The sequence below is a fragment of the Xiphias gladius genome, chromosome 14, assembly GCF_016859285.1.
Source record: "Xiphias gladius isolate SHS-SW01 ecotype Sanya breed wild chromosome 14, ASM1685928v1, whole genome shotgun sequence".
Classification (NCBI taxonomy): domain Eukaryota; kingdom Metazoa; phylum Chordata; class Actinopteri; order Istiophoriformes; family Xiphiidae; genus Xiphias; species Xiphias gladius.
Genome location: NC_053413.1, coordinates 19,104,184 through 19,128,369, shown reverse-complemented (window position 1 = coordinate 19,128,369; position 24,186 = coordinate 19,104,184). Strand labels below are relative to the sequence as shown.

The 24,186-nt window shown below is 40.1% G+C and overlaps 2 protein-coding genes across 4 annotated transcripts; one reads left to right on the top strand and one right to left on the bottom strand.

Moving 5' to 3' along the window:
• Nucleotides 1-2,055: 2,055 nt before the first annotated feature.
• rgs20 (regulator of G protein signaling 20) lies at nucleotides 2,056-13,464 on the top strand. Its single transcript, XM_040144178.1, has 5 exons — nucleotides 2,056-2,340; nucleotides 10,018-10,184; nucleotides 11,749-11,823; nucleotides 11,905-12,139; nucleotides 12,884-13,464. Exons 1-5 carry the CDS (start codon nucleotides 2,152-2,154, stop codon nucleotides 13,070-13,072), a joined length of 855 nt encoding a protein of 284 aa, XP_040000112.1. The 5' UTR covers nucleotides 2,056-2,151; the 3' UTR covers nucleotides 13,073-13,464.
• Nucleotides 13,465-17,596: 4,132 nt separating this feature from the next.
• On the bottom strand, nucleotides 17,597-23,831 carry tcea1 (transcription elongation factor A (SII), 1). 3 transcript variants are annotated; one of them, XM_040142681.1, is made up of 10 exons: nucleotides 23,495-23,831; nucleotides 22,344-22,406; nucleotides 22,152-22,257; nucleotides 20,777-20,879; nucleotides 20,444-20,592; nucleotides 20,263-20,319; nucleotides 19,855-20,009; nucleotides 19,466-19,612; nucleotides 18,958-19,029; nucleotides 17,597-18,007 (listed from the first exon to the last, which is right to left on the bottom strand). In XM_040142681.1, the coding sequence occupies exons 1-10, from the start codon at nucleotides 23,567-23,569 to the stop codon at nucleotides 17,999-18,001; spliced, it is 936 nt and encodes a 311-aa protein (XP_039998615.1). In that variant the 5' UTR covers nucleotides 23,570-23,831; the 3' UTR covers nucleotides 17,597-17,998. The 3 variants fall into 3 exon arrangements, with proteins under 3 accessions (XP_039998615.1, XP_039998616.1, XP_039998617.1); XM_040142682.1 differs by having other exon boundaries at nucleotides 20,444-20,589; nucleotides 23,495-23,569; XM_040142683.1 differs by having other exon boundaries at nucleotides 20,444-20,505; nucleotides 23,495-23,569.
• Nucleotides 23,832-24,186: the final 355 nt, after the last annotated feature.

Below are 24,186 nucleotides of genomic sequence, written 5' to 3'. Positions count from 1 at the left end.
GAGTTAGCTGGTAGTATTTCTGTACTTTTTAAAGTTGGATTTTGAATGCATAATTTTATTCTTTTTTTTTTTTTTTTACTTGTAACTGAATATGTTTACGTTAATGTATTGGTGCTTTTACTTTTTTACTTTTGCTTAGAAGATCTGAGTTCCTTTTCCACCACTGTATGGTCAGTTTGTGTTAAAGGACAATAATATAGAGTACTGTATAAGTTATTATTTGGTAAAATACTAACAGTACTACAATATCCATTTGATATAAGGAGTGGGGAAAAGTAATGTACTCGAGTGCTGTACTTAAGTACAAATTTTAGTATAGATTAAGATTTTGCATGCAAACTATATATGAGAAGCTTACAAAAAGTGGTGAAATTTTATTCATCAAACTGCCCAACAGTATGTAAAAAATTATCCCCACCTCAACCAGCTACAACAGTAACATGCTACTTAGGCCTACGTATAAATGCATCAGTACTAACGATCCAATAACATAACACATAATAGTAAAATAATCATTTATAACAACACTTGTGGGGCCTTTTTTCTGCATTATGACTACTTTTACTTTTGATACTTCAAGTACATTTTGCTAATAATACTTGTATACTTTTACTTAAGTAATATTTTCAGTGCAGGACTTTTACTTGTTATGGAGTATTTTCACAATGCAGCATTGCTACTTTTGCTTGAGTAAAGGACCTGAATACTTCTTCCCCCACTGGCTATAAGCAGGAATACCATTAAATTGAATAATCTTGTGTTATTCCTTATTTTTTCTCCTACGAGCAGTATTTGTAAAAATGGTGGAAATGCAGTTCTATTGTTAGAGGGCCAATTCAGTTTCATTTCCTAGGCTTAAAAATGCAGTTGATCGGACAATAAAGGCTACAGCAACTTTCTCAGCATTAACATTGTCCAGGTACCATGCATTAATAAAAAACTTTATATTCTTAACAATGCAATACATTGAACTGATAAGATAGAAGCATGAGGGATAAATAATTTAAATACATGAATAATAAGTCATAGATAACATAAGTATGAATTTAAAAAAAGTTGGCCAATACAAAAAGGACTGTTAAAATTGGAAAAATTAGTTATAGGAATTTGCTACTGATATGGTTTGCCCGAGATGCACAGGCAGGGAGTTGAATTATGATTAAGGAACTCTATACTCCCTTGTTGTCTTTATAATAATTTGCTAACTTTGCCCAAAAACCCAAATAGGAAAAAAATGAAGGTTGCTGCAGTGAAATATGAAATTGATAGGACCAAGTTGACTGTCTGGGGCCTTGCTGCCAAAGCACAGACAGGATTGCAAATAGCCCCTAAAAACATAACGCATCTTGGACAGAGAAGCGGAAAGGCAGGCAAAGATAAAACTGTGATTCCCTGTCTGAGAGCAATATTTCTGACATCCTGAGAGGCTAGAAAATGAGGATACACCACATGTGACTCTAGCCAATCAATTACAATCAGCAGTGTTATCAGTTGGCCGTCTTCTTTACCTTTGTGGCTTTGTGAGGATGACAGAGGGATAAAGTCAATTGATTGCTCACACTGAAGAGCTCTCACCAGCATTTATCCTTGTGAGTCTGTAATGACTGACACCACCGAGTGCAACATGTTGGAAGCTCCTCAGTAAAATCCTAAAAAGACGGGAGGAGTTAAGTGTATGTCTGTGTTGCTGGTTCAAAGTGTCCACTGTGGCCATATGTTTTCCCTACAAAGGCCATTTACCAATTTGTTTTAATCTTTTGTATTACATGGGAATTCATCAAGAAGCATATATAATCACAAATGAATCCACGTCTGTCACTAGTCTTCCTCTGCGTCCATCTCACTCACACACTAAGACCTCCTGGCTTAATCTGGCCTAAGCTGGTGAGACGCAGTAAAGCATAGAGGAATCAGGATTGCATCCAGTGGGAACATTGTCCTAATCCCCTTCTGCCCTCTCCTTTGTAAACACTCTTCTCTTTGTCAGGGTCACTGAGGCTTTTTTGTTTGTGTCCCCTCTCTCTATGTCACGATGTGTTTCAGAGGAGACACCGGGAAAAAATAGAGGAAAGAAGCAAGGAGTGTGTGGAGCTCTTACGATCTCAAACGGACTGGAGCCTCACGTGGCGAGTGAGGCCTCATGGTCGGAGCATGCCATGTGCTAGTGCGGTGAGGCAGTGGGAGATCAGGCCCACGTCTGCTCTGCGGGGGATCAGACGCACCAGGGCCCTGATGTGGCAGCGGATACGGGAAGTGGCCTGGGCCTGCCGGCGTGGCGTGGGGTACCCAGTGAACTACAATGACCCGAACCGAGAGGAACAGGAGATGGTGTGCCTTGAGGTATGGACGTGTAGTAGTTTAAAAAAAAAAACGAAACATATTAATTAAGCATTACTATTGTTGATAGTAGCCACATTATCATAAACCTATCATTGACTATTATTTAGGAACTAATTTTTTTTTTATGGAGCAAATGAAGTTAAAAGTCACCAACCAGTCAAGTAAAACTACAAGCGTACGTAACAGTTTACTTCATTTTGATCTTTAATCACAGCATGTTAATCACTGTTTTGCTTGTTTTTTTTGTTGCACTATAGGAAGGAGCCACAGATAAGAAAATAAAACATGTCTGTTGCTGGACGTTTTCTGTCAAAATGTATAATTTTGACGTTTGACTTGATTAAACTTAGAATAGCAATACATCTCTAAACATCTTTGATAAATATACCTTTCTTATAATTAATGACATGCAGATGAAACATCCCTCATACTGTCTTTTGTTGTTATTGCAACCATATTGCTCTTGTCTGAGTGTCAGCAGCCCTCCTTGCTTCCTGCCAAACCTCTATTTAGGGAAGCAGTTCCCATCCGAACGAGCCTTAAGAAGATTAAAAGAGGAAGATAGTGTGTCTTGAAATAGTGTGATACCAGTCACTGGAAATTGAAAAAAAGTTGCATAGTCAGTCACACACTCAGTCAAAATACGTGACGGCCAGTATTAATAGCCAGTGCAATATTTAATGAGAAACAAGTACATAGATGGTTTCTAAAAATAGTCTGAGAATGTGATTTTGGAGTTGGGCAGCAGGATGATTCTTGGTAAAGGGATAAATAAAGATTTTCAGGGGCTTTCTGTGGTCAGGAGAACTATGTTACTATTCGCAGAGGGGAAGGGATTGTAAAAGAGCCATTAGGACACTGGAGCTGCTTCCAGAACTAAGTGGGAGGACAGGAAAAGACAGGAGACAGTTCAGGTCATTAACATATACAGTACATTACACAAAGTTGTTGCTTGGCCAGGTGTCTCAGAGCAGAACTGGAGCTGGATGACTCCCAATCAAACTATTTCACACTGTGAAACTGAACTAAACTATATAACAGCGGAAGCACTACTCATATGCAAGAGTATGAGACTGGATGAAAAGACCAGTTGTATGAAAACATACATTTGTGGATGTTTATGTCAAATATGCTTGAACAATGTCCTTACCTAGGTTCGAGCGCATAAAGATACATTTCACAGCAGACATTTTGACTTGCAACAACAGGTAAAGCACACGTGTAATTTATAATACTAACACTGGCTCAGTTCCTTTAAAGGCCCTGCAGCCCTACACGGGTGTTTTCACTTATTCTGTCTGATTAGACCACTGCCTATTCAGGTGTTCAAGTCATACCATTAAAACCGTCATTCACCCAAGACTCAGACTTGTTATTGTTTTCCTGAGTCAGAGGTATCAGGGATTTCTGATACTGATTGACATCTCCCACTTGGTGAAAAGAACCACGGACACAGTGGCTGGAAATGCACCATCGCTGTCAGTTAGATCGAAAATAAAATGCAACACTAACACTAAAACAATTGATTCGGCTCATTTAAAATGTAGGCCTCTTATCTGGTGTGCTGCAAGGTTAGCACTAGGGCTAATCACCCTGGAATAATGTGTGATCACTCCCAAGTCAGAATAACATGTGTTTTTTTTCTGCTCTTCCCATTCTACCGACATTGTGTGATTGCAGCTTAAAGTTGATTTTGGGGCGGAGTAGCATTCAGGGGTTACCAAGGATCAAAAGCTGTACGGTAGTGTGGGCAGAGGGTTTGGCAGCCATTCGTGGAGTTGTCCCAGCTTTATTTATTTTCTCTCTAAATATTTTGGGGCATTTTATGACTTTATTAGAGAGAGACAGTAAGAGAAAGGACAGGAAATGAGGGGAAATTGACATGCAACTGACAAGATGCAATCGGGGCATGTCACAGTTGAAGGTCAGCCCCTTAAACCCCTAGGCCACCCCCATTTATTTCTTTTCTTTCTTTCTTTTTAGTGTTTTAGTTCAGCCTTTATTAGATAGTACACAGTGGAGAGAAGACAAAAAAAGAGAAGGGACAAATAAGGGGGAATGACATACAACAAATGTCCCTGACTAGAAGCCGTTTAGGGTCATTGTGATTAAATGGTCAGTGTCGTACAACTCCAGGCCACCAGGATACCCTGGCCCATCTTTATTTTGGAACAGCTGCGACTGAAATCACACTAAATTGCAGATTTTATTTAGTATTGCACGTTCAGCATATATAGTTTTTATGAAAAAAGAGGCCCAACATACATTTATATGCCATCTCATCTTTCACACTGATGATCATTCCCACTTAGTTTTCATTATCAGACATGTCGCATCAGTGACCACGCAGTCAGTTCGTTCTTTATCTAATTTACCCAATTTGCTCTTGTAGACCTTCATCTATTATCATATATTGTTTGTTATTATTGTAATCGCCTTAACCTATCTTTTATCTTTGTAGAGGATGAGCATATTCAGACAAATTTTCACAGCAGTAATAACACTCATCTGTGTAATAAATTCCACTCATTCACAACCAATTGCTTAATTGTGTTCCAACTGTAATTTTATGACTTTTATGATCCAGTTTAAAGATTATTTGTTATCATTAAGTCCACAGAGACATAATTACAGAAATGATATCTGGCATATCCTGTTAAAGACCATGCTAATTAACCTTAGTTTAAGAGTCGCTGCCATGAGAGCAAAGCGACCTAAGTCTCCCTCCACTTAGTGGCTACTGATGGTCTCAAGACCTCCAGCACATTTTAAGAAAATAACTGTATTGTCAGTGTCGGTTGGTTGTACACATCATTCAGTCACACACAATATGATATCATCATATTCTGATCTCGAGCCAAGGTTCAGTACCTCCGGAGAAGAGAAAAGAAAAGAGACGATGGGCGGTGTGAATATAATACCAATCACCCGTTACCTGCTTTTTCACTCCTGGAATACACACCTACCAGTGCCAGAGACAGGGATGGCATCTTAGACTTTTACTACTGTAAAACCTCACGTCCATATCGGCTGTTGTTGGTCTTCTCATTTGTGTATAGTGTTTCTCTTAAACCGGGGCTGCAAACTGAATTTCCTCTTGAGCGACAATAAAGAAAGGCATGTAACTTCAAATAACATTAGTAACAACCCTGCAACATTTCTAATGAAAGAAAAAGGTCAGACTGAATCTCAGCTGGATGGTGTGTGTGTGTGTGTGTGTGTGTGTGTGCAAAGCTTTTCAATTTTTTTTTAAAATGAGACCAGTAGAATTGAGTTTACCTCGAACAGATAGTGGTATCAGCCTGCATGGAGACCTGTCGCCTAGAGTTATGAGCGTAATGGGATGTTAAAGTAAAAAACAAAAGATCAGATGACTGCCTGGCTTGGTTACAAGGGTTACAGCACTGATTGCGATTTAATAAATTGAACCTGACCTTTACAGTACAAAGAGCAACTTGATCGACGCACCTGGGGGAAACAGAGAGAAATTCATGAAAGAACAACAACGACGGCAGAACGTGATGCTTCCTATATTCTGGTGCCCCCTTTGCCACAGCGATCGGACAACTCACGTTCACCTTCAAAATGCTCACAGCTGCCATGCATAGTCTCTCGAGGTGTTGAGGTGATAACCACACTTCCTCTGCAGCGCGTCTCTGCATGCTGAGCTACAGTGATTGAATCTGTGCTTAATTCTACCTTCCTCGAAGCTTCACAATGATTTGAATCCCCTCAATCACACATTGAACAGACTTTTTTCATCTTGCGGCCCCGCTCTGTCATCCCGCTCTCCCGCGTGACCTTGTGTGCTCAGACTCCCTCCTCCACCTGGCATCGTGTCTCTGCGCTCATCAAATCCCAGCAGCACGAAGTATCATTTGTTGCTTGCTTGTGTATGTATCAGTCTCACGTGGCTATTTGTAGGTCTCTGTTGCATAACACGAACGCAAGGGAAGGTGTTAAATGAAGTGTTGTGGAGAAAGTCACATGTTTATGTCTCTGGGGGGAATAAAGATGTGTGAATGCTCCGGGCACACCCCAGTTAAGCACAATCAGAAAGTAATTAATCTGGACAGGAAAGAAATCTATTTTTTCCCCCTTTTTTTTTTTGACACGATACCAGAACAGATGAATTCCTAATCCCTAAGTGGATCCTTTGCTGGTATCACAGAACAGTACCAGGTTTGTGCAGACGCTGTAAGAACAGTTCTCCACTGAGTCTTGTGTTACGGATGCTCACACTTTACCACACTCGTCATTACAATGTGGGACTGGTGAGATTGACTTTCGCGGCAGCAGGGAGCATCTTGACTGACAATGGGACGCGGAAGGGCAGCAGCACAAACGTGTTGGTGTAAACTAAGTAGATCATCGGATAAAATACAACATGTTGTGCTAGACTTTTGCAAAATAGGCAGCTATTGAGCGCAGAGTGCCATCTGGTGTTTATTTAAAGCAAGACACGATGTACACCCAAGAGAAAAGGGTTAATAATGACATATAGCGGATTGCATTGAAAGATACTTGTGAAAATGTACATCTCACGACCTCTAGCTTGACTCTGCGTCAAACAGCAATTACACTTGTACGGTATAATACCGCATCATATCTTGCCAATAAGGCCATGCCTCTCAGAAAAATTTCATATGAAAGTCGATTAAGTCAGTTAGTGCTGTGTTGTCCTGTGCGTGGAGAATATCATGTGAGTGCTGCGATTGGAGCCACCTTCAGATGGCAGTGTTGTCCTCTACATCGTCGCTGGTTGCAGGCCTGTACTGTAGGTGAAGTCACACAAAAGCCCAGCAGTCATCCGTGAAAGGATTAACACTCCAAAACTTCATGCTCAAATGCAATGGACCAGGATCTACAGTGTATAGAATGCCCGGGAAAAGGGCAAACTATGGCTTGATTTGATCTGTTGGTTTATTTCACAGGGACAATACAGATAAACGCTGTTACATAGGGAGACGTAAGGCACCAGATGTAGTTTATATAAGCTGTCCAGGTGACTGTAGTTTGCGGCCCCCATACTTAATCTTCTAAATTCAGGTTAAAACTGTTAAACAAACAAAGGGAGACAACAGATTCAGAATAAAAAAACGAATGTGCCAGTGTGTATCTGTGTCTGTGTGTGTATGTATTTTGCACACTACTGTGTATGTGTTGACATATAGCTTGCGAGTGTGTGTGTGTGTGTGTGTGTGTGTGTGTGTGTGAGGGCAAGCAAGCACACACGTATGTGACAAGCGGATTGAGATCCGGTCATCGTTCACAGCGTGATGAACGGTTTGGCGCTTCTGAGGGAAAGACCATTCAGGAATCCACATGAGAGACTAAACCGGGTGTCAAGGTCACGCCTCCCGACAGCAGGTCGAGTCGGAGGCAGCGCTGCGGCTCATACGCCGCTGGCTGTTTCAGCACCATAGACAGCGACTTCGTGGAAGCGGCTCACTGGCTCAGCTCTTTGGCCACTTTTTTATTGATTTTTTAATTTTATTGTCAATATTTCTGCGTATTCTTTGACCTTTTTTGAGTTTCTTAAAAAGCATTAATGTGACCAGAGCTAGAATTAAGTTCTAAGGGTTTTTTTTTTTTTTTTGCTTCTCTGTCTGAAGCGTTACTTTTTCTGCTTTTATTATTTATTTATTTTTAAGCTTGCCCCCCCTCTCCATCACATATTGACCTGCAGCCGCACTTGCTCGTCTAGTTCCTCTCTACACTCTCCTCCGGTACAAGGCAGCGAGGGGACCTGCACAGCGAGCCTGTGCCATCATACCGTCGGGGTTCACGCTGCTCACTGAGCTACTACGAGTTGAAGAGTCGAGAGAAGACGCATGCGTACTGACTTGTAGCAGCCGGTCGAGGGAAAAAAAAAAAAAAAAGAAAAAAAAAAAACCTTATGTGCCATCGGATGTAATCAAGGCAAAGAATTACCTCTTCTCGCTGTGCATACATGGTGAAATTGTAAGTACTGGTAGCAAACCGATGTATCGTTGCACGGATGTTTGGCGAGCGTTTTAGGCCGTTTTCCCGGCGTTTTTAAACGGCATGTCACTATCTGGCTGTGCAGCGGGCTTTGAACAGATCTAGGCAGTGTCTTTTTTTGCGGTGGTTGTCCGGGGCGATGAGGCTCTCCGGTTCTAGATGGCGGGGCGCTTCCCACCGATGTGATGATGTGCGAGCCGCGAATGCAATGATTTTCTGCTGCTACGTCGCCCCGAAGCCACCGAGTCCCCGCGCCGTTCGCGTTCGTGCCGCTGCGTGATTGCGGTTTATTTGTTGTTATCATGATTTATCCTTTGAACGGACACGACCCCCCCCCCCCACCCCCATTTCATCGTCTCTAGCCGTTGAGTCAAGCCGTAGCGCGCTGCAATTGTGTCGGCTCTGAGGTACCCGACACCTGACGCGTAAAAATATGCCATTCTGGCACAAACGCACGAAACCTGCAGCTGAGGTCGGCTCCGGATCGGCGTGAAACCGCGCGCGGATCCATTTTAGAAAAGACCAAACGGTATTGTATTCACAGAAAGGCTGTGATGGAGCGATGCCGCGGTTATAGATTTGCAAGCTGCGCCTTCAGCCCCCCCCCTCACACTCCTCCTTCCATGTATCAAATCTTCTGACATTTTTTCTTTTAAAGCATCGTTTTTCTTGTGTCAGGTAGCGGCCGGACGCTGCCGCGAGTTGGACGCGACAGCTTTGTTACATAAATGATCTGACAGGATTTGGCAGCGTCCGACCTGGTGGTGACACATCTGTTAAAATCGGACAAGAAGTCATCCTGTGAGCATAGGCTGTCTCTAGTCTACAGGCCTACGGAAACCTCCGTGTGGATTCCGCGGAATCCGCCAGAGAACTATGGCCAAAATTATAGCAGTCATTTCTCATGAGCAGGATGAACGTAGCCTAAAGATGCAAGACAATCTGACACTTGACAAGTACAAATCCTAAAAAGACAAATATCTACCTTATTTGAAAGTATATTTGATGTATTGCTCCACTTGGGCCCATTGAGCATTGCGGATCCTTTAATGCACTGCTTTTACACTCAGGCTTCCAGAAATGAGATGTTTCAAAATCTGGACAACGGTTGTTGAACCCATGGTCTGAAATTCATCCTTTCTTCATACGCATTTAGAGTGTATAAGGGACCGCACAGCCAGTTTGAGATCAGAGGGACTGAAATGTACTTCCTGGGTGCATATTTGGCCCCAAGAAGAACAAAATCAGCAACGTATTCTTCCAATGCTTTCCCCCTGAATGGGACATACAGCATTACTTGACAGCCTGACCTCTGTGCATGCCAGCACATGCTCTGGCCAGAGAGCAACCAGCAGCACTTTGCTCCCCTGCACGTATAGCAAACAGAGAGTTGTCAATTGGTGAGTGTAGTTCAGATGAACTTAACCAATCTTTATCATGGCTAATGGGATCACGGTGCTGGTAAAAAAGCAGATGCGCTGCAAGGATTTCACACTGCCATCAACTCTGCTCAGTCTTATCACAGTCCACCCAGTACTGACCTTACTATCATTATTGCACTGGCACTGATTTGTATCCTACAAATGCATCGGAAGCTAAAGAGATTTTCCTATGACGAGACAAAATCTCCCTTAAATACTATTCCTGACATGTGAACACCAAACTCAGTGCCTCCCTCTCCCCTGTCTATAGCCCATGGGATCAGAGCGGATGGAGATGCGAAAGAGGCAGATGTCGGTGCAGCAGGAGTCGGCAGCGGGGGGAACTGCACCGGCCCAGCAGGGCCAGCCGGGCCAGGCCAACCCACGGGGTTCAAATGCATGTTGCTTCTGCTGGTGTTGCTGCTGTAGCTGTTCCTGGTAGGTCTTCCCCAACCCGAGAACTCGCTTGTTGTGGCCCAACATGGCCGACATTATTGCGCACAGGACAGCACAGCCTGAGCCACTGTGTCTCAACAGCAGGCTCCAGCTTGTGTGTTATGTTCTGCATATTTTTGCATGTGGTCTGTAGACATATGTCCCACAGTAGCCTTATTACAGTCTCAAACATACCTAAACATCAGGTAGTTATCTGCTGTCTGAAATGTGTGAGCTCTTGATATATCTGCAGTTAAATAAGCTTATGGTGGTCGAAATCAAAACAAGGACGACTTTTCGGCATAGGAATTCCCAGTAACTCTCGTTACACTTGGACACAGTACAGAGAACACATTTATAGGAAGATACAAATACAGACATGCAGCTCAACAAAGACAACAAGCTAAACAATTATAAGCAATTTTAAACATATGGCTATTTTATACTGGCAACCGCTGGATGCAAACTATATATGTACTGCGTATTTATGTATCTATCCACTAGATCTACATATCTATTTATACAGTATAAAACAAGCGTTTTCATCATCAAATAATCTGTAGACTATTTTCTCAGTTAATAGACTAATGGTTTAGCCTATAAATAACAGAAAAAGGGAAAATGTCCATCACAATTTCCCAGAGCCTAAGGTGATGTCCTTAAATTGCTGTTTTGTCCATCCAACAGTCTAAAACTCAAATATTTTCCTTTTTATGTCTGCAAATAATGATTATTTCCATTCTCACTTAATCAGCTAATCCTGTGGTCTATTAAAAATCAGAAATCAGTAAAAAATGTCCGACCCAGTTTCTCAGAGTCAAAGATGAATTCGTCAACCAGCAGTGCAAAGATATTTACTCTAATACGGTATAAAACAGAGCAAAGCAAGAAATCTCTATATCTGAGAGGCTGAAAACAGCCCTTTCTTGGCCATTTTTTCGTTACCAAATTACTTCACGATTAATTGATTGTCAAAATATTCATTTTTCAGTCGATCAACTAATTGATTCAATCAACTAACTATTGCAGTTCTAATTCTGTTTACTATCATAGAAGTGTAAGAAAGCTAGCAAATATTCACATTTGACAGGTTTCAAGAAACGAAATGTTTGTCATTTTGCTTAAAAAATGACCGAAACAATTCTTTTCTGTCAGCCAACTAATCGATGAACCGACCAATCATTTCAGCTCTACAGTTGAGAGTGTGTGGGAAAGAATGACAAAGAATGCCGGGAAAAATATCAGTCACTCTGTTTACAAATGTGGTTTTATGTCCATATGTTAACATTATATGTATAACATATACAGCCTGCTTATACTTATGTATGAAGATGTATATGTTATTGCACAAAGTTTATGTTACACTGTGAAATAAATTATAGATATGTACAGTGAGATGATTCATATATATTAATAAATGATTTCTTTGGAGAAATTATGATCTGCAGTTCATGATTATCAAATTAGTACACTTGATGAAAAATGAAATTTCAGTCCTAGTGGTGGTGGTTGTTAAATCTTTATTTAGCTCTTCTTTGATGTGTTTTCATGTCCGTCTCATCCTTAGGAATGAAGACCGGGATGATAGGAACCGAAAGGCGTCTTATGACGTCAAAGAAGGGACCTCAGACTGTGAAGACTGGTCAGTTATTTAAAAACTTTTTTTTTTTTTTTTGCTAAATGTTGAAGTCACTCACTCCCATGTTGTCCGTGCTCTCTGCAGTCCTAAGCCGACGTTGGAGGAGGTGCGCTCATGGGGGCAGTCGTTTGACAAGCTCATGTGTTGCCCGGCGGGGAGGAACTCCTTCAGACAGTTTCTTCGCACCGAGTTCAGCGAGGAGAACATGCTCTTCTGGTTAGCCTGTGAGGAGTTCAGCAAAGAGACCAATAAGAGTGCGATAGAGGAGAAGGCTCGGGTCATCTACGAGGATTACATCTCCATTCTCTCGCCAAAAGAGGTCTGACAGCCCAGTCTCATTGTTCTTTTAGACCTGTGTTGATTTCAAGGGTGAAACCTCGTAATGTCTGACAAATGTTCATCTCATTCTTCCTGATTTTAAAGGAAATATGTAATCACTCTCTTAGTGACAGTTAGATAAGAAGACCGATATCCCTCTGTCTGTATGGTAAATATGAAGCTACAGCCACCAGCCTGTTGACTAAGCTTAGCGTAAAGACTGAAAACAGGGGGAAAACAGCTTGCCTGGCTCTGCCCAAAGGTGACAAAATCCGCCTCCCAGCACTTCTGTACCTCACTAATGAACACGTTTAATCTGGTTTATTTAACCCGTGCAAAATCCGAACTGTAAAAATGACAACAGCCAAGTAAATGGAAAGAAACCGAAACCCCCGTAAACGAGGAATTGTCATTTCTACACTTTAGCTTTTGTACTCATTAAACAAACAAGATTGAACAGGTTAATTAGTGAGGTATAGAGCTCTTGCAGGTGTATTTTGTTATTTTTAGATAGGCCCAGGCTAGTTGTTTACCCTTGCTCCCAGTATTTATGCTAAGCTAAGCTAATCGGTTACTCAGGATAGCTTCACATTTACTGTACAGGCACAAGATCTTGTCATCTGACTCTCAGTATGAAAACAAATAAACATACTTCCCAAAAATGCAAAGGCATTCTTTAAAAAACCTTGTCACATAGAAAGTGCGCACGCTGTTCCTCCTAATGCTTTATTCTCTGTACTCCCAGGTGAGCCTTGACTCCCGTGTGCGCGAGGCAATCAACAGGAACATGTTGGAGCCCACCTCGCACACGTTTGACGACGCCCAGCTGCAGATCTACACACTAATGCAAAGAGACTCGTATCCCCGCTACATGAACTCCCCGGCCTACAAAAACCTGCTCAACGCTCTGTCAGAGCAGTCCCCCGAATCTTAGGGTAGTGGTCACCTCTGATCTTTTCACTCTCTTTATTTCCCCCCAATCCTTACCCCCCATTTTTTAAAATTTACTTTGTATGTTCAGTGTAGGATTACATGAACCGGGCCCCAGGCCTGGCCCCTCCCAGGGATCTCAGCTCTATTGTGATCTGCACCTGACCGAAGACACTCAGGTCTCAAAATCTCCCGAGGGCTTGAAATCACAAGTACTGCTACAGATCAACATAGCAAAACACTCCAAAGGAATACGAATACATTTTGTTTCTGATTTCTTTTTCTTTCTTTTGATAGAAATAATCTATTTTATTTGTGTTCAGAGTTTTTTATGGTCTGTTGTTTTTTGTATGATTGTTTGGGGGGAAAATGATTCCTACTGTAGACTATATATTTATGAGTTTGTAAATAGTAAAAATGGAATTGTGGGTATTTTATGTGGAAACGCCTAGTTCTATTTACTGCGTATGAAAATCAAAGCTCAAGTCAAAGGCTACATGTTAGCTGTACTTGCAGGCAGCTTTGTGGGGTACTGTATGATTTTACTTTGGTTTCACCCGGTTTTGTTACCTGACCTCACACTTTGGTACCTGTGACAACGACTTGGCAACTCCAGTTCATGTAGAACCTGTGCGTGATCAAAATTACTGTAAGTGTGGTTAAAGAGACAAAGTGACGATAGCCCTTGTCACGGTGTGCAGTTTGTCTCCTTAAGAAACTAAAATCAATAATGGAAGGGCGTTATAACTTTCTTTACTCAATCTTAACCACAGACGACTGCCTATTTAAGGCACTATTTAAGACACATTTTTTTATTCAAGTGCTACCCACTGCACACCTCATAATTTTAACTTAGTTTTATCAGTGTGACAAAAGAACCATAGTTATTCTATTTACCAGATGAAGTATTTTTTATTTATTGATACCTATTGCCAATATATAAAAACCAACAGGTACAAATTATATTTAAATACTACGGTGAAGTTAAATCACTGTTAAATCAATGTCAGAAAATGTAGAAACCTTGGTAAAACTACATTTTACGGGTCTGTAATGTCCTGATAACTTTCCAATAAGTTTTCTGGAAAGAACTATGTGATTTGGTACTAGATATGGGTAAGGTTTCTTTGAAAGAAATGCTCCAGTTAAATGAGTAAATATTCATTCATTATTAGTTTACTATTCTGAAATGAAGAGTACAACAATTAAGGAAATATGCTCATTTGCTTTCTTTTTTTTAAACTGAGAGTTAGATGAGAAGATTGATACCACTCCCATGCCTGCATGCTAACTTAGTTATCTTAGCTTAGCAGAAAGACTGGAAACAGGGGGGAACAGCTAGCGGTGCTCTGTCCAAAGGGCAACAAAACCCACTTAGCACCTTCGAAGCTCGATAGCTGGCACAAGATATCTCATTTGTTTAATCCAAACAAAATCCAAAGTGTAAAAAAAATGTGCTGTTCCGCCAGGTTATGTGCCAGACTATTTCTCGGGTCTGAGCAATTGCCAGGAAACCAGCAGACACTCCAGGATCCTCGGAGCAGTGACTTTCTGGACACTCCGCTGGTTGCCTGGCAAGCGCTCTCAGCCAAAAAAAAATCCGGTATATAATCCCGCTAGCATGCTAGCAACTAACTGGAATTAATTACGTTGAAGTGTACCAATTGAGTTGTCTCTATTTTAGCAATAAATACTACTACATTACATAATTCTTTCAAGGGAACTTGTTGGAAATTACAGACCTGTAAAATAAAGCGTTACTGATATTTGTGTGAGATTGACGTTTTTTGACAGCAGGTTGAATCATCTCGGAGGGTTTGGACTAAAAAATCTGCTGTATGAAATTGACTTGATCGATTGAAACTGACACTGGGGTCAGGCCAGGTTAGCAGCAACACCAAAGCTACCATGTAAACTGTGTTCATATGTTTATCGTGAGCATTTCCACTGACTAAAATTGGAGTTGCCAAGTGTTTAATACTTTTGTGTATTCTGATAGTTTTAGTTGAATTACTTTGTTGCCTCACAAACATGTCACTCAAAGACAAGATCCTCACATGGGGAAGTGCCTTGACATTCAGTTTTATGACATCTTTCTCATGGGCAACGGTTGTTTTCAGACTCTTGCCATAAGGGTGGTGACTGGAGCACGAAGGCAGTTTACTGGAAACTGTCCCTCTCATTGGCCAAATTATCGCATGTGTTTTGTCTCGATTCCTTAGTTATGACTACATCGGTCCATTCTGGTAGCATGGAGGGTGATGAAAACGCGTTTTTATTTGTGGAGGATAAAGATCAATGAATAGGGCTGGTTGATCTGAACTTCTTGCCAACCTGTGTGTTTCACGGTGGCACTCCTACTTGTCTTAGAGTTAACTTTAACTATGTGCAATTTGAGCTGATGGATACACCACGCAGATCAACCTCAAAACACAATCTAAGCCAATGGTTTGGAGCGATGCCTATAAATGTTATTTCTTCTTCTGTTTACTATATGAAATGTGTTATTTTGCGCTGAGTTTACTGAAGAATACATTTTAAAAAAAACAAATAATGTGAATGTTTACAGTATATGGTTTAGTTTTTTTTTCTGCTACTCTACAAGAAACTGATGAATTGTGGGCATTTTGATTAAGATAAAAATAAAGCACAATAATTTTATTGACTCTGAAATGATTTGATCACCAAACCACAACACAGCTATGAAGCATTAAAAAAAAAACCTGGGAAATTACTCAACAATTTTATATACAAGTCTAATTAGAATTTCACTGAAGTCCTGCTGTCTATTGATAAGTAGCATTAAAGGACTTTTCAATAAATCAGCAAGTCAGAGAAATCACTGACAGTTGAAGGTGGTGTGAGTGAATTGCTTCTTTGTCTTTATGTGTCAGTGTGTTAAGTACAGGATGGTGTTTGTTTTTCAATCAGAGGGACTGATCAGGTGAATCCTGACGAAGACGATCGATTTAGTTTAAGTTGTTCATGAGATGGGTTAAAGAAGCCTGGCCCTTTTTGGTAAGTGCTGATAAAACATACTAAACATTGTTTTATCACATTGGTGCTTCATGACTTTTCCAGTTGCTCATACCCATTACTTTGAATGGACGACAGATGTTTTAGAGGTCTGCTTGAGGAAATGGCATTCTACTTCTGTGTGAGGTCTTAAGAGACCCCGGCTGTAAAACCATTTAAATGCAATGGATATTTATCTGCTCTGTATCTGTGATCACAGATTAGTCTATTAGGATTTGTGTTATTGGAGTTTTATAACAGTTTGTTTATATGAGGTATAACAGGGAGTTTGACCTTTCTGGAATCCAACTGATCCCAAGTAATATGAGTAGTAAAATAACATACTGTCCATGTCTTTGTATTGGAATGACTAGATGGCTAACGAACGGAAAATATCTCTGACATATAAGACATGAAATATTTCCTTATTTGCCGTAATAACAATGCTGTTTGGTCACTCGGGGTCATTAAGAGTTGCCACTTCAATAATTTTGTACATACAGGGCTTTAATAGGGTCATAAGAAAAGAACAAAATATATTCTAAAGAAAAAATATGTTTGAATTTACAATTATTTTTACATATATAGCAGTGTGGGACCCCAAACTATGAAGAAGTAAAGCCAATGCCAACAAAACACAAGTTAAAGTGATTTAAACTACATAAACACAGATTGTTCGCAGTATGTGAACGAGTTGAAACTGACGCTCCTCTCTCACGCTGTTTCCCCTGAATAGTTTTTAGAGACCTGAAGAAGTAAAACTATCTGGTAAATTACAATTTTAAAAAAAGCAATCATGATCATCATTTTCTGATCCCTCAGCAACCTCTTGGTAACCCCCACATTACAGGATGATGTTTGCACAAAATGCTAGGAGCTTTTGCCATCAAACAGGCTGGTCAGGTTAATCCCAATAAAGAAATGTACCATTTTAATTTATGTTTTAGCCTGGGCCTATCTAATCAGTAAGAAGCTGATTCTTATTAGATAAGACGTAAAAAAGTGTACTGAAGCACTGATCTCTTTGACTAGAATTGGAAATACACATTGCAATCAATCTCCATATTACATTTAATTAGTAGATATTAGGTGACGTTTTGGCCTTGTAGCTTTCCTAAAATTGAATGATTAAACCTAGTTACTCTTGTGTCACTGGTCTGGGTTCAGTTTGTGTGGAGGTAAGACAGCGCAACAGCTCAGGACCACAGAGTGGTTGCACCTGGCAATTCAAAAAAAAAAAAAAAAAACCTAGAGGAAAGGGAAGCAATTGTGTCTCTTCCCTGGTTCAACCAATGACATTATCCTCTCCCTAGACAGATTAATATGCATACACCAGCATTCACTTTGATGTGAGGAACATTCAGCCAATAACAAATGTATACTCCTCGACACGAAAAGGGAGATACACACCAACACACACACACACGTTTGTCCTTTCAGATCCTTGATTGCATTAGTATAATGTTAAAGATTCACATAGCCAGAAGAGACTGAAGGCACATCACACAGCTAATGAAAATCACTTCTATTTAATCAAATGGATTACACTTTATTGGGAAATTAAATAAAACAATGCAATGTTGTGAGGGGAAAGCAAAACAACATTGTCCAACGTGTTAAAACTACATATAAAAAATGCTGATAAAAGAGAATGAGACAAGATTGATCGCATATAACAGTCAGAAACAACTAATAACAATAGTAAAAGATTTTGGAGGGAGGGTATTGGGGAACTGACAATGAGCTCAATCTATGAACAGGATATTTATTCAAACGGTAACCACAGTGGCATCTTTGTATGGCGTATTGTGTACCATGTACCACAGAATACAAAGCTCCAATCGGTTGCAGATAGACAGAACCTGGTCCAGGAATTTTGCTACTTGTCAGAGTGCCGTGGATGACGCCTGCAGACTCAGCAGAACTAGGACACACACACACACACACAAAAACAAAAAACAAATGAATACCCAGATACTGTAATATGTACTTTCAACACTGATGATCAAATAGCTGGAAGTCAATCCAATCAGAACTGAAGAAGCCTCTTGGAACGTCTTCAAGTATCTACAATAAGGTCCAGTTGCCTTCAGTCCAACTCTTTTGCAATTGCTGCAGTCTAATCTTGCTGTAGTGAGATTTAATTTAAATAATTAAGAACAATTTCTTTTGGCGATCACAAATTAATTTACAAACATTTCTTTGCACAAGGGGTTTCTAATGAAATTGCACTGGTTGAATTTATGTCATAAATGCAAACTCAAAGCATATTATTTAGCATTAATAGATGCAGTGTGTCAGCCTCTATAAAGGTCAATTAACATATCTGGATTTATTCTAATGAAAACAAGTATGAAAGATGTACATTATGTAGTAGGTATGCAAGTTACAATTGTTTTAATTATTATTTAATCTATAAAAAACATCTTGTTTTGTCTTCTAAGACCCAATGATGTAAAACAGAGAAAAGCAGCAAATCTTCACGTTTGAGACACTGGAACCAGAGAATGTTTCGATATTTGGTTGACAGATGACAAAAAAAATGGTAAAATCACGCAACAACATTCAAGCAGCGGCAGTGTGCAGGTTTGCATTTAAACGCTGAATAGCAGTGATGAGATAGGGCACAGGTGGGACTTAAAATATAGGTTTGCAGGTCAACAGTTAACAGGACCAAATTGGAATACAGAAAATCTAGATGCTGGCATTTTGTGTGGAGATGAATTCATCTCAAATGATAGGACACATAAGCAGAAGTCTTGGCATGGTGGGAGTGGCTACATGATTCGCCACACAGACTACCGTGTACGTCAGGGCAGAGTTAGCTGACGGAATCCAAGACTGAGTTGACAAAGCCCACGTTAACCAACATACCTTCCATCTATTTCCGCATTCATTGCAGAAGACAAACGTGGTCATTGGCTCATCAGCACTGCGAGTTTGAACCTGGGAATAATTAAAAAAAAAACACAAACACTTTATTTCAATATTATACTGAACAAGCAGGGCTGCTCAACAGCTGTTTGATCTTAATTATAATCTATGATAACTAACCTAATCAAAGAATGCAGGGCACCAATTTGCACATTAGTTGTTGAATACACTGGCATGCCAAAATTAAGAATGATCACAAACCATGTTATTGTAACCAGACGATGTAAATGATGTATGTGGATTTACTGTACCTCAGGCTGGTCGAACAAATGCTCTTTGGTTACCAAGTTTTAACTAGTGGTAAAATTTATAATATCCACCCCACTAACTGTGCAAAGAGTTTTTCAAAGTACATGTAATTTCTTGATAAAACTTTTTCACCATCAACCACAACATCCATAAAGGCTTCTACTGCTGCCACAATTCGAGCACAGGTGGCAATCTTTACCTGTGTGTAGGTGCAACTCTTGCCCTTGCACTTGCCACAGGTGAATAGATCAGTCTGAGTGCCTCCAGTGGTGGCCATCTGGTGGTCCCTGACAGCCTCTTTGGTCAAATTCTTCCTCATCTCCTTCAGCTCATCACTGGCCATTTCCTACAGAAAACAGAAGGGTGCCAATAAAGATGCCTTTAATTAAACCAATCTAAATGTAAAAAGAGATAAAACAGTATATCATCAAGTTATGGTAACATGGAAGTAAAAGAAAAAAAAATTCGAAAAAAAAATTGAATGAAAATTGTGTTACTGCAGTCATCCAGAACAGTGTTGGAATATGGATATTACTGACTGTAGCCATTTCCAGGATCTTTAAGATTAAGCCATCAACAGCAACACACCTCTGCCGTCATCTTAGCCATCCGCTCAGGGGTTACACTCCCACATAACACAGTCCTTCTTAAATTAGGGTTCTTCATATCCTTCAGATTTGAGATCCGGCTCCGCACACGGTTCTTATATTTCATGTCTGTGTTCTTAAACTCTTGGAAGATGCGTGATAGCAGGTCAAGGAATTCAATTTCAGCAATGTATTATTTATGCTTCATTATAAAAATGTAGAGCCTAAAGCTACACTGATAAATATGCCTTTCAAGTGTCTTCATGTTAAAAAATTTAGTGGATTAACCGGATAAGTGATTACCTGAAAATTAATCCACAACAATTTTAATAATTGATTAGGCATTTAAGTCATATATTAAGCAAAAATACCTAAGATTCTAACATTATCCATTCAATGCAAAGGATATATTCCTCGATCTGTGCTCCAAGTTCCTCACAATCAGCACCAATAGCAATATAATCATCTGTCAGAGGGTGGACAAACAAAATCTTATATATTCTGTAAGTAAAGCTGATAGTTACCAACCACAAAAACAGATATGATGATACGTTGAGAATTTATTGTACATATGATAATAGTAGAATTACCCCCAGTCTGCAGAGCATTGGCCAGCATCTCTCTGCACTTGAGCCTGATGGAATCAGAGGTGCTGGGGGCACGAGGAAAGGTGTTAATTAACGTGTTGGGTGCGACTTCAGTGGGCTCGCTCTTGCTACTGGAGTTACTGCTGGTGCTGCTATGGAAGCAATAAGATCTTAAATCAGTTACTGAAAGAAACCAAATTTGAAGGAAAAAAAAAAGAGTATATATTCATAAAGTGCAGAAAATGCATTCCATAGCCATATGCAAAAGGAAAAACGACTTGTCTTGAAAATCAGCACTAACAAATGTCTCAAAAATATCAGCGTTTTTCCTGTTACCTTTCTTCTTTTGCCTCTGGGCTTCCCTGTGAGGGAGAAACAACGGGTGTCGTTTGCTCTTTCCTCTTCTCATCTGAAGGTTTCTCTCCACCTCCAGGCTCATCTAGAAAACAGGTGACAAAAATCAAGCGAGTAAGAAAATCATACAAGTGAGAGTGATACAAGTGAGGGCCAACATTAAAGTTAGTAAAATCAATACTTTTGTATGTTTGACAGATGAACAGTTCATCATTAAGAGAAAATAACCTGCTTCACAGCTTTCCTTTGATAGTTTCCTGCAATATTTTGTAGTGTTCTTGATAACATCTGTTTAGAGAGAAGTGTCAATTTGGAACTTTTTTTCCAGGATTATTTTTTTGGCATTTCAGCCTCAATTGATAGTAGACAGTAGTAGCCGATGGGAAATATCAGGGGAGGGAGGGAAAACATGAAATAAAGTCCCTGGTAGGAACTGAACCAAGTACATTGTAATAAAATAGTATGCTTCTAAACAACTTAGCTACCAACAGGTAACCCTCAGTGTAGAAGTGTTTTTTTTTTCCAACCCCAGCATGAACAAAATAGAAGATAAAATGCAATTTTAACAAAAGCAGCAATTTAGCAGCAAAATATCACTGAAACACAAGCAAAGTGACTTTCATGGCTAGGCAATATACTGTATGAGGAAGTATGACGTAGTAATTTTGTTATACTGTTGCCTTTTTAAAATATCTTCTTCACTGATTTGCATGTGGTCAGTTTTTAAATCATAACATTGCACACTGCGGTAATAATAACTACAATTGTGGCGATGTCCAAATGAGAGAAGGCAAGTTTGAATAAAACTCCAACCATAACATAACAGAAAAGTTTATCACATATCAGAAGTGTAATTTCAGCAGCAAAAAACAAATACTGTTAGAGATTTTATTGTGGATATTTGGAGAAACAGCATGATATGGTAGTATGTCCATATTACACAGCAATAGCAATCCTTCTTTACAGCTCATATCTTCTCTGGCTAATGTTTGCTATCTCTGTAGATGTCTTCACTGAAAACGCTGGGTGCTGTTCATTTGTTTGTGCTGCTAAATAGCTAACTTACTCACAACTCTGTGGGCTGAGAATAGGTGTCAGCAATTCAAGAAAATCCAACAGGATATGTTTGACAGCTGGTGTACCCAGAGTACAATCTGTTGCAGTAAGCAAATGATCAAAATTGGCTCAAGTTCATTAAGCTGTTTAATAAGATACAAAAAGATGCCTTGATTGGCTTTGATACGATCATACCGAACAGCTTGGGAAATCAAATATATCTTTTTCAGAAAAAATTACAAATCACAAAACAAATTTACACAAATTTAAGTATAGGTAGGCTGTTAAATTCAATAATTACCCAAAAGCTTCTTCCATGATTTGATCAAGGACTTGGCTAGGGATGTAACCTCCTCATCTGTGCTCTGCTTGCGGATGGCGTTAACGGACATCCCAATTCGGGTAGACTGTGGAAAGACATTGTGTCAGAGCTTCAGGGTCTCGGCGCTGCATGTGGTGATGATGAGCCTTGAGAACAAATGAGCAAAGATACCTGAAGCAGCTCCAGAGTCATGGGGACACTGCGCAGCTCTTTCAGTAGGTCCAAAGCCCCAGCCTGCAGAGGGAAGGTCAGGGAGGGGCGTTGAGTTACATTTTGACCCATCTCACGCTGGACTTTTAACCACTGCATCAGCACGGTCAAATCACACCAATCTTGGTTTCTTATAAATCTTGGGATTTTTCTACAGGGGTTGATTCAGTAATATTACAGACGCAAGCAAGTTGGACAATATTGATTGTTAATTAGTTATAAATCTTTAAACACGGGGAAAAAGTTATTTATTTTACATGCATGTTACGCATTAGCAACAGTCGATTAGTCAGTTGACAGAAATTGAAAGTTAAATTATTCTGATAACTGATTAAAGACTTAAGTCATTTTCAAGCCTAAATTGAAAAAAAAAATTTTTTTTTACGTTTTCAAATGTGATTATTTGCTGATTTTCCTTGTCTTAAATTATATTGAACTGCATAACTTTAACTTTTGGGCTGTTGGTCGGCCATAATAAGGCATTTAAATATGTCAGCTGGGGCTCTATGAAACTGTAAAAGCCACTTTTCACTATGTTCTGACATTTCAAAGACCAAACAATCGAGAAAATAATCGGTAGATTAATTGATAACGAACATAATCGTTAGCTGCAGCGCCATTAACGTTATTACATTAGTTTACTTGTGGTACAGTTCACGTTCTAGCCACTTAGCTGCCTGCAAAATCCAAAACCCAGCTTAAACCTACGGGAAACAGAATAATTTTACTTTAAAGTGTGATATCTACCTTCTTCATTTCTGTTATCTTAAAATGATCGCATCCAACGAAGCTAGCGAGGATTACTGGGCTGCTATGTTGCTAACTGCTAGCAACACAGAGTTGCCGTTACCATAAACAGACTTGGAGGCTAGCTGTTTGCGGCTAGCCTTAGCGATAATTACAGGTATGCTGCCTGTGGCGCTTATTGAGTGAAGTAACGGTGTAGTTAACGGTTGGAAAAATACTCTGGTGAAATGACGCACTGGTGCAGAACTGACTAGAGGGTCAATTAGCTAGACAGTCGGCAGCTAACCGCATCACAGCCCATTAGCGGCGACGTTAGCCTCACATCGGCTGACCAGGTAAACATTCATTCTTCTCAGACGTCTCACCCCGTTTTTCTTCTGCGCCATTTTATCCATTTTCTTCGCAATTCTGATAATCTCCTCTTCCTCCTTTTTGCCCATGTTGACTGATCTGATGGAATCCAAAAACTGGGAGCGAGTGGGGAAAAGACAAGACGACAAAGACCACGCCACTGAAGCGAAAGCGGCGGAGGTGTCTACCAGGCGGACCGGGACTGCACACACTGACCCGCCGCTGTGTAGCAGACCTGGCTAGTTGATTCAGGATGAGTTCAAGGGGAGTTAATCGAGACGGAACTCAAGATTCCTCCGGCAGCGGTCGGGCAGAGCAGTAAGAGTTCACCAGTCAGCGCTGTAATCAGGCAAGGGGACACAATTTTTTAACACCTGGATATAACTTCATGTTTTATCTAGCTCTGCACAAAGATTGTTCCTCCTGCAACCAAAACAAAGCCCTTTTTTGGGCAATATCGCTACCTATCGTTAGATAGCGCCAAAGTGCCTCTTGCGTCTCTGCTTGGGGTCAACAATGGGCTGTTTCTGGAAACCTTTCAATTTCACAAATAAATACATTTGGTGTCTCCACGTCCAGAACTTAAACGATTTGTTGGTTAATCTCCAAATTGAGTGACTGAAAATTAAATGCCAACAATTTAAATAATATATTAATCGTTTAACTGATTTTTAAGGCCAAAAATGCCAAAACATGCACTGATTCC